Genomic DNA, 11201 nt, shown 5'->3' with positions numbered 1-11201 from the left:
TGCTCCAAAAAAAAGAGCTCTCCGTAGCCTTTCTTACAATTGTCTTTATATAGCCAAAAGGAAATGAATAAAGCTATCTATCCAGTGGTCCCCGCACCAATTCAAAGTCCAATTCCATTTCACAAGCCTTTATATGTTTCTTTTCCAAGAGTCCAAATGACTCATGTTTCTTATCCGTGGTCCCCGCACCAATGAGAGTCAAAGTACAAGAAGAAAGCCCACGCCAATTCCATTTTTCTCATGTCCTCTTCATAAGATGACTCTTAGTCGGCGCCGCCTCATCAGCACAAGGACCGCACCAATGAGAGTCAAAGTACAAGAAGAAAGCCCATGCCAATTCCATTTTTCTCGTGTCCTCTTCATAAGAGGACTCTTAGTCGGCGCCGCCTCATCAGCACAAGGACCGCACCAATGAGAGTCAAAGTACAAGAAGAAAGCCCATGCCAATTCCATTTTTCTCGTGTCCTCTTCATAAGAGGACTCTTAGTCGGCGCCGCCTCATCAGCACAAGGAAAAAGGCGATCCGTTTCTTCTTAGCAATGTGGGCCAGGTTTGTGGAGTATTTAGAAGTCTCAATTTTCTCCAGAAAATACCTCCTTTTTTGTAGTTTTTTGTTCCATTCCCTGAAATTAAATCCAGATACCAAATATAAGTAAATATTAATAATTAAAACAATATTTGGCAAGGACAAAGGGGAAAGTAATAATAAAATACTCAACAATTAACACCCTATCAATTCCCCCCACACCTGAATCATGTTTGCCCTCAAGCATGAGAACAGCATTTGAATACCAAAATTTTGACAATGGCTATCGCTCCAACTACCGTATTGCCAAGATACCCCGAAAAACATATATCAAGCATTACAGGTTAAGATCAAAGAAAAACCACATTACTTAAATGTAGAAGAGTCAAGTAAGAAGTTTATACTGGAAAAATCGTTCAAAATGTTATTCACATTTTGCAAAATAACTTTTTTCGTTCTTTATTTTTAAAAGTATAAGTTTACGTTTCTTACAAATTTACATCGATTAAATTTAGTCCCTATCTAGATTTGTGACTAGTTTTTGGCCGAAATTCATCACATGCCTTACATATGATCATTTTTTTAAGGGAATAGTCATCAAATTAAAATTTACATAATTCAATCCATAGTCCTTTACATTTTACAAAATAATTTTTTTGTCCCTCACATTTCACAAAATAAATTGTTTCATCCCTCACATTTTATAAAATAAATGTTTTTATCCCTCATTCATCATGTGTATGAATAGTTTTTTTTAAATCCATGTATATATCTTTTTTATTTCATCCAAATAGTATGAATAATATATAATATATTTCTATTTGATTTTTCATGAACGTATATATATATGGGTTTAAAAAAAATTGTTAGTTTTTTACTCATGTTCATTTTCCTTTGCTCGAAAATTGAAAACAAAGAAGACATTTAATCTTAAACATTATTGAGTGTTTATGTCGAATTAAATTTGGACCAAAAAATAAACAAAAGAAAAGTATAACAAAAAGAAGTAAGTGATTAGCACTTTTAAATTTTAAAACAATCACAAGGTAAATAATTTAACTATTGATTTTTCCATCAAGAGCTCCCTTTCTCTATTACCCTAAATTCCATCAAGAACAGATTTTTCCATATCTGTTAGAATATTCCTAGTTTTTAAGAATACAATACCCTATAAGTATACAATTTAGGGCATACCCTTTCAGTGCATCAGTGAAAATTTTTACTTCGTCTATAGTGCCATAGGAATCGTACGTGTCATCAATTACTGTAACCAAGACTGTTACCTTTGCCAATTATAAGTTGATCCGGCCAAGAGAGTACTGTAGTTTGAAAAACATGGCTAGAGAAAAAAAGTAGCTCTCATCAATTCTTCCTCTAGAACGAGGAAATTTTGATTCGATTTCCAAGTCTTTTCCCCACCTGTCACATAAATCATGTGCAAATGTATCTTATTAACTGGTACGACAAAGAAACCATCCTATTCTCTTTACACAGAAATGAAGTAGATCGGTCATCGAGAAGAAAAACAATAGATCATTTAAACATTTGGTTCATGCAAGGGAAACAATACAGTTACACAGTGGAGGTTATCATTTGCGCATTCATATATTAGTATTAGTTCATGCAGGGAAAGGCTGAGGATTATAACTATTTTCTCCCTTCTGGGACACTAGATGATCAAGTTTATTGATTGTGCAAGGAATTGATCAATGGACGTTTTAATTGAACCGACCAGAGTCGGATTCTTATGCAGACTCCAAGGTGTTATAGTAATGCTAAAACATCAAATCCTGGAAAAGTGAAAAATAAAAATTCAAACTTTTACCAAGTTGATGAGCGGGAGTCTCGTGGGCTAATGCTCAAATCTGGGAAAAGCGAAAATCCTGGCTAAAGAAGATTATAGAAACAGAGTTAATTTTAAGATTACAAACCAAATGTAAGATTTTGAAAAAAAATATTTTTTTTGGTAAAAAGAATTATTGTATTTCAATATTTATATTAATAGTAGCAATTACATCAAATATGATACAGATACATAAACTTGTCAATCAATTGATATAATAGATCTAAAAAAAAGGACTAGTTCCACTTTGCACTCTCAAACTTTACCAGTTTTCCACTTTGCACCTTAAACTCAAAATTTGAACACTCTACATCTCAAACTCTTAATTTTGAGCACATTGCACCCTAAACTCTAAATTTTTTTTTTTATTTAAGTCCAGTCAATGATAATTTTAGCAAAATTAATTATATAGAGAACCTTACAAATCAATGATAATTTGCAACAAGTGATAAAAATGAGCAAAGATGTTGCAACTATAGCAAAATGATACATTTTCACTAATTTACTCTATTTTTATATTGTTAATTTTGCTAACAATATGAGTAATTCCGAACATACAAAATCAATGACAATGTGTTGAAAATAGTAAAAAAGAGTCAAGGGATCATATATAGAATAACATGATATAGTCATTAATTTGCATAGTCCTTTATCTTATTAATTTTGCTAATGTTGTCATTAATTGGACTTAAATGGGACAAACTTAAGATTTTAGAGTCCAAAGTATCAAGAATTAAGAGTTTAAGGTGTAAAATATTCAAAATTGAAGTTTAAGGTGTAATGTGAGAAAGTGATACAATTTGGGAATACAGAGTGGAGTTAAGCCCCAAAAAAATTACTTGATCATGATATTGAAACTCCAAGGGTATCTTCCGTTATGAATATCTCCCAACAAATTTATAGATATGTCTTTTAATAGTTACATCTAATAAAAACTCTTTCAAACTCAAAGAAAGAAGTTTGGATCTAACTTTTAGAATTGATTTCTAAAATTTACCAAATCTTTAATCTCAGCCACCGAACAAAAGGACCAAAAAAAGTGAAAAAAAAAAAACCAATCTCGCAAGGATATCCCAGGAGAATTTTGAAAACTCAAGAAGAATTGGCATTTCGATCAGAAAATTCTACGGAAGTATTCAATCTAGCTCTCATCAGATTTTATCAGCACCGTTTTAGCTTTATCACATAGTTCCGTCTTAAATTGTCAAGATAATTTACAGAAAACCCTAGATTTGTGCTCATGAAGCAAATTACCTACATCATTAACTGGCAAAGTTCTTGCTTGTGCAACATTTGCAATATATTTCAATCCAATTCGGCGAACCTCAAAAGTAAACTGTTATTTGATTCATCTTCGTTGTAAATAGAAATGTAATGGCGAGCAGCTATCTTTGAATGTCCTTGCGAAGCGCTTGTTGGAGGCGTGATTTGCTTCTTATGCAATAGTAGGACTTGCGTGTAGCAGCCTGCATTTTAAGTGTAAAGTTGCGTAAAAAAAAAAAAAAAAATTAAATCAACATTAAAAATAAAAGAATTTCAAATTTGAACAAAATTAAAAGCGTTAATTACATTAACCTCCCTCGTAGTTTAGCTGAACTACAAACCAACCCTTAAAATTTGGCCAAATAACATCTGACCCCCTATTACTAACACCATCAGAACACCATAGAGGGAAAGCATAAAATGACACATGCCATCCAGCTGAAATAGTTGAATGAAAGTAATTTCAAAAGTTGCAGAGCAATTCCAGTGAAGAATAAAATAGTAAGTGCAACAAATGAAATTTCTCAACTGCCAAGGATCTCGAAAGAAAACAGCAAGAGATAAAGGACGAGTTTCCATTCCTGTCCAAGTTCTCATAATATCATATGCCGATGTGCTGCGGCTGAGGACTGCCACATTTCTTTCTTCTTTTTCTCAAACCTTGATTTTATCTCCCTGTACTAATTTTTCTACAACTTTTACAAATCCACTTGATACGCCGCCATGTCTATCGTCTTTTCTCCACCCTTGGCTGTTATCTCTTCCAGCGAAGTTACACATGTCAAACCAAATTCATGGGTTAGGAAAGGAAAAAAAACCCATACAGTATCAAACCCGTCAACAAGCGGGAGTGTTTTTTGGCTTTTAAACCTAAAAGTGAGGCATAAACAAGTGGTTTATCCAAAATAACACAAATTTATATGTTTATGATGACAAAAGGGACATATCCACCGATTCCTTCTTGAAATTCCTAGGCTTCAACATGCCATGACTGGAGTCAGTCACTTTGGTGCTTACGATTTAATTACGGCAGAGTCAATATCAAGAGCTGGCTTTTCTTCTTCTTCTTCTTTTTTTTTTGATAAAATGGTTGACTTTTTTTTGTGTTAGATTTTGCTGCTATAAGTTTATTTTGAGATTCAGTGAAGTGTGTTTATTCTGAGTTTGTAGGATGGATCACAATTTAATTTTGTAGAGTCAATATCAAGAGCTTGCTTTTCATTCAACTCGATAAAATGAATGGTTTTTTTTTTTTCTATTTTTTGTAAGATTTTGCTGCTAAAAGTTTATTTTGAATTTAGTGAAGTGTGTTCTCTCTAATTTTGTGGGATGGAGAAATAATTTACTGATGGTTGTAAATTTGAATCGAGACACTGGTTGTTGCATCCATTTGAGCACTATTTTAACCATCTTGTAGTCGTGGGCTAAAAAAATTTTCTTTTAGCCCAAAATAGTGTACAGAATTTTGATAAATTTGGAGTTGAATGTAATTAGGAAGATCATGGTTGCAGACGGTACTCTTACAGTGATGGTTGGAGGAATTGTAAAGGGGGAAAATTAGACTTGCCTTTAGGAAGAGTGGATGTTTGAGATGAATTGAATGAAATTGGGAAAGATCAAAGATTGATCAAGAAATTCATTGGCTCTAGGCGATGGCTTCTGACTTACACATAATACATCGATTGTTCCTTTTTTTTTTTTTTCAAATATAAAGTAGATGATATATAAATAGAATTTTAGCCATTGTTGAATTACCATTAATATTTGTCATTTGTTCCTATTTGTATAATGTTTTTCTAACCTTCGCTGTTGTAAAGAAACTAAAATTTTGTTTGTTTAAGAATCTTACATAAGTAAAATTAATATTTTCTAAGGTAATATTTGAACTTATAGTTATCATATTATAAGAACCTAGAGTTGATTTATCGTGACAAACCTTTTAATTAAATTAGAGTTAGTCTAATGTAGGACACTTTTTTATGAAGAAGTTAAAGAAAATTAACAACATAACTAACTATTAATATGTTTCGGTCAAACTGATAGTGTTTTAGTTTAAAACTAAAACTCTATTGTAATTTTTTGGAGAGCTTTGGGGAGCGGCTGCCCCTGCCCATCCCCCTTGTGTCCGTCATTGCGTTGAAGCATTATCTTTATTAGTTTCTCATTTGTTTTTTTTTTTCTTTTGATTGGTTCACACGGAGAAATAAAAGATTGAGGATTAATCCGAAGCCTACTTGGTTATCCGACAAATCAGCCTAATACGGACATTTTTTGGGTCTTCTAGACATTTGAGGCTGTTTAAGCAAATACTCCTACTTTAAAGCTCACTCCAGCTTCTCTTGCCGGTCACAGCTTTGCTTATACTTCAAACCAAAGCAAACATTTTTTTAGGAATTGCTTCGTGTTGCAAATAGCAGCAAGCGCAGTACTATGATGTCGATCTGTAGACAAACATGAGTCATGCTTTTCCTCATAAAATCTTGGAGCAAATCAAATTTTGAGACTTGACTAAGCGTATCTGTTAAGTCTCACTCAACTCTTCTTCCTTTCGCGCTTGGCCTTTCGAATTTTTCCACAGAGAAGAAAGATATGGAAACTTTCCCTTTTGGCTTCTGGCTATTGCTATAAATGACTTATCATCGTCTTTTGATTTATCATTCGTCAACCTCTAAAATCAAAGAGCTGAAAAAATGGCTTCTTTCTTCATTTACACTATTTCCATCTCTTACCTTCTAATTATGCTTCCAATGTTTATCTGTATCTCCGACCAAGCTTTCTCAGAGGATATTTCTGAAGCTATAGCAATGAAAAGAATGATGAAAACAAGCCACCTACACTTTTACTTCCATGACATTGTTAGTGGTAAAAACCCTTCGGCCATGAAAGTTATTGGGACAGAAATTATGAGTTTTGGCACAACTTTCATCATAGATGATGCATTGACTGAAGGTCAAGAGCCAACATCGAAAATTGTAGGCAGAGCTCAGGGGCTGTACGCCGTTGCAGCACAGAATGACCTTGCATTGCTAATGGTGATTAACTATTCATTTACAGATGGGAAATTCAATGGAAGTAGCATCAGCATTCTTGGGAGGAATCATGTTTTTGATGATATCAGAGAAATGCCCATTGTTGGAGGCACGGGACTGTTTCGATTCGCTCGTGGATATGCATTGGCACATACAATTTGGTTTGATATCAAGACAGGAGATGCAACTGTAGAGTATAATGTGTTTGTTCAACACTTCTAATTCTATAGAAAATTAAGTAGCATGATTGATCAAGGCATGCAGTTATCTGTCAATTTTTGATAGATAGATCTGGTTTAAGCCATCTTGTTAAGTTAATGTTTTCCGTCTATTTTGTTCATTTTATTAGTTCTTCTGGACCAAACTGGCTAATATTAGGGCAGCAGAGGAATGGAGTTCTTTCCTTTCTTCTTCTTCGTAGTGCTTGTTAAACTATATTTTCTTTTCAAAGTTTGAGGCAATACATGTCAAGTATGTAATTCTTGATTTTGCTCATTTCTTGAAACTAAGACACAGCAAATTTGAAAATTCTTCTCAACAAATCTTCTCTTCATTAACTACATGTAGTTTTAAATTTTTGGGAACAAAATTGACTATATTTTGAATGTTGAAACTAAAGGTATGAATTAGTCAATTCATTTATTAGAACAAAGCCTATGTCAGTACCAAATACTCCTTCAAAGAATAAAATTTAAATCATGTTAGTCTGACTGTTAGAGAAAAGAAGCTATCTATTAGCCATCTTGATCCCCTTGAGACTTCGATAGGCACTTGCTGTTTGACTCTTGCATATGTTATGAAAAAGTTGACATGCCTAGCATGTCAACGGGTTAAGTTTCTCGTCAAAGTCAATTCAGATCGATCATTATTGTTTTTATGGGTCTGGGTATTAACTTTCAAACTCAAACTTAGACCTATAAGAGAATTATAGATTTGAATAGGTCAATAATCCAAACCAGAATTAGATCCATATCAAGATCCTATCCACACCTGCTTATACACAAATTTGTAATTACAATGGCTTTCACCTACCTCTTGATTAGTCAAACCCCTAGTAATCAAGTGAAGCATCTTACCAAAAAATTTATATTTTGTTGTATAATAAATCTAGTATAACAACTTTCCATCATGTTTTATGTATACAAGATATTTTTCTCTAAAGTAGCTCGATATCACTAATATTTTTTTTGATAAGTGAGAGGTTTTGAATTCAGAAATTCCTACTTGTACTTCCTTCAACCTTACCACCCAATCAAACACTCCCCTTATTAATATTTTAATTTTGTTTGAATGGATATCAACAATTAATTTCAATAAGCAAAATTCAAATTGCATAATAATGTATACTTACATTAATTTAAAGCAAAATAGAAAAAATTGGAGGAGGTTCAAACACATGTAAAATAACTTGGATGTTAAATGCAGCTGAAACTTTTAAGGAAATTTAATTGATAAAATTTTATACTCAGTTATTATGAAAGCAAAACCTGTGTCAGCATTAAATATTTCTCCAGTGATTTTTTTTTTTTTTTAATATAGGCGCCAGTGAACAAGTTCTTAATCATGTTAGCTCCGCAAACTAAGAGAAGCAATATGATGAAAGCTTTTTAATTTTATGTGCCATCTTGATCCCTTTCACGCTTCAATATGCAACTGACATACGGTAATCGCTTATTACTTGATGTAAAAGTTAAAACTAAACAGACGGTAATTGATTATTACTTGATGTTGAAGTTAAAATTAACTTTCACTCCAACATTCAAGTAACTTTTTTTACTTTCTAACGATTCGCAAGTTAAACGTAATCAGGAAGACCAACGTGGCTATGCCATGAAGTTATGGAGTTTCTGGACAATTTATTAGAAGTGTTCATGTCGACCAAAGATCCTCCGGTGGCGTGAAGTAAAAGCCCTCACCCACTAAAGCAAGAAAACTTAGATTGAGGCACGTGACAAAAACGCATTGATTGGGCTTAAAAAAAGATGTGGATTGGGGCCCCAGGACGTAAGGCACATGCTCAAGCCCATGCTCATATAAAAATAGGCTTCTGAAGATCGCCAACTGTCACATATTGCCGAGTGCCAACCAAGACTGGTAAGATCACGGTTCTATTTTAGAACAAGAATCGCCCCTCGTATAAGCAGTGCCAGTTTTAATTCTGGAATTGCTAATTACGGATTCAGTTACAATTTCTGCTTCACTTCCTTCTGATTACATTTAAGATTATCAAAGTGATTGTAGAAAGAAAAGACAATGAAATTGCGCTTTGTTCCAATAGTGCAAGAATTTCGAAGGAATTTTGTGCGAGTTCCAAGAATACCCTGCTTCAGTTTCCATATATTGTGTGGCATCATAGTTCCACGAACTTGTCCAAGTAACTTTTGAACTGAGTCACGAGTTCAAAATGATCAACCTAAAATACCAAGTTAACTCACAGGTCTAGCATTATACACTAATCCCTGTGGGATTGGAGGGTCTCACATTCATTTATACTTTTTGCGTTCTCGCAAAATCCATTATATTTGGTCATGTTCGCACTTTGGAAGTGGCCCTGTGCGTGACACACAACTCCTTACACTCCCCCATGTTCAAATTCTGAAGATAGCCACGTACGTTTGACACCAAATTCACCATTCCACTTGACTCCTTCCCCCCCCCCCCCCCCCCCCCCCCCCCCCCCGCGGCCCACAAAAGCATGAAGAGACCACGAGATTTACTCCTTTTGCATAGTCAAAACTATAATACCATTGAATCCCAAACTCATCCGGTGCAGAAATCACATGAGGTTTGGTTTGACACCATTTGTAGTACCCGAACTCATGGGTTAGCCCAAACAACTTTTAAGTAAAACCAAGACTTCAAAATAATGAACCATATTAATAAGTAATCCACGGGCTCAACGTTATGTACTCATCACAATAATTGACAAGATATGTAGGACTCAAGCTTTGGCATTGTTCCAAACAGCTTTTGGGAAAGTATCATGAGTGTTGTTTGCATTTAATGTGAGTAGAGCTTACAAAAAAAGTCTAATACCTAACAATCCATTGAACCCGTCCATTGATTTTTGACCGCCCATTGAATGAAGGATAGGTTGGATTATGAATTTTGTTGAATTATGTAGGACTCAAGCTTTGGCGTTGTTCCCAAACTGCTTTTGGGAAAGTATCATGCACCAGTGTTGTTTGCATTTAATGTGAGTAGAGCTTACAAAAAAAGTCTAATACCTAACAATCCATTAAACCCGTCCATTGATTTTTTTTGACCGCCCATTGATCTCAAAGGATAGGTTGGATTATGAATTTTGTTGAATTAGGTAACAACTTATTTCTGTTGTTAATATTTTGTATACCAAGAATAGAATTTTGAATTTGTTCTAATTGCATTCTTTTACTTTTCTCTAACTTGTTTTATTTCATTGTTAATAATTCCTCATCAATATTATAATACAATAAATTATATGTCTCTTAATTACATTTTCGAGCATAATATAAGCTAGCATTTAATAATTTAAATACACAAAATATTACAACTTACAATAGAGCATATATGAGTAGTAAAAGTGTTAAATAAGTTGTGACAAAAATAAATTTCAATCAATTAGTTATATTAAAAGTATAAAGTAAACAAATTTTTTTAGTTAATCTACTTAAATGTACAATTTATTATCTAAGATTTGCAATACAAGCAACATAAAATATTATTCTATTTATGATATGTTTCCAAGGAGTTTAAGAAGTGAGTGCGAGTTTGTGTGGGGGAAAATGTGTTAGTGTGTGAATGTATGTGAAGATGGGTTTATGTATGTGAAAAAAATCTTTTTGTGTGTGTAAATGTATAAGAGAGAATAAATTAATTATCAAAATCAAGTCAAGGAAATAATCTTGGCAACGGTTCACTCAATTGATCACTGATACTAAAAATAACTCATATATTCACAAATAAATTGGTTATAGCAATTCAACAACCGTTGAACCACCAATCTCTCCTTAATTTCTTGGTAGTCAATAGACACTCATTAATTACTTCGCTTGTAAAGTAGATAATCCTAAAGATGCTCATAGAATTTAATCTATTCACAACCTTAAATATTAGAGAGACCTAATTCTAGTTAACAAATACACATGCAGGTTTATTTAAACTAGATTAATTATTCCTTAGAGTGTCAAACTGACTCATTAAAAGAAGTAAGATGGGTAACTCATGGAGTTAAGAGGTGATGGGCCTCAAATATGTGCTCAAGTTTAAATCTAAAATACACCTATTTACTGCAAGTATATATGTTAAATTTATAGAGCAGGGCGAATAGGGTTGATCCCATGAGAAGTGCCTAATCAAGTACGAGGTCCTTCGCTTACTTTATAATCTAGACTAATATCAATTAAAAGCAATAACAAGAAACTAATTCACTAATTAATATTTCAAACTACTAACTTGTAGAGAAAGACAAATGAAGAAAGTACACTAAGTACTAAGGTTCTACGGTTTAGATTCCACTAATAGTCCAAAAAGGCAAGCGAATAAATTTAACCCTTTAAAA

General features: G+C 33.4%; 1 protein-coding gene across 1 annotated transcript; it reads left to right on the top strand.

Moving 5' to 3' along the window:
* The first annotated feature begins 6161 nt into the window (after positions 1-6161).
* On the top strand, positions 6162-7073 carry LOC113723090 (dirigent protein 22-like). The gene has a single exon (XM_027246359.2). It carries the CDS (start codon positions 6323-6325, stop codon positions 6881-6883), a length of 561 nt encoding a protein of 186 aa, XP_027102160.2. The 5' UTR covers positions 6162-6322; the 3' UTR covers positions 6884-7073.
* The last annotated feature ends 4128 nt before the right edge of the window (positions 7074-11201 follow it).

The sequence above is a fragment of the Coffea arabica genome, chromosome 2c (assembly GCF_036785885.1).
Source record: "Coffea arabica cultivar ET-39 chromosome 2c, Coffea Arabica ET-39 HiFi, whole genome shotgun sequence".
NCBI classification, from domain to species: domain Eukaryota; kingdom Viridiplantae; phylum Streptophyta; class Magnoliopsida; order Gentianales; family Rubiaceae; genus Coffea; species Coffea arabica.
This window is presented reverse-complemented; position numbering and strand designations above follow the sequence as displayed.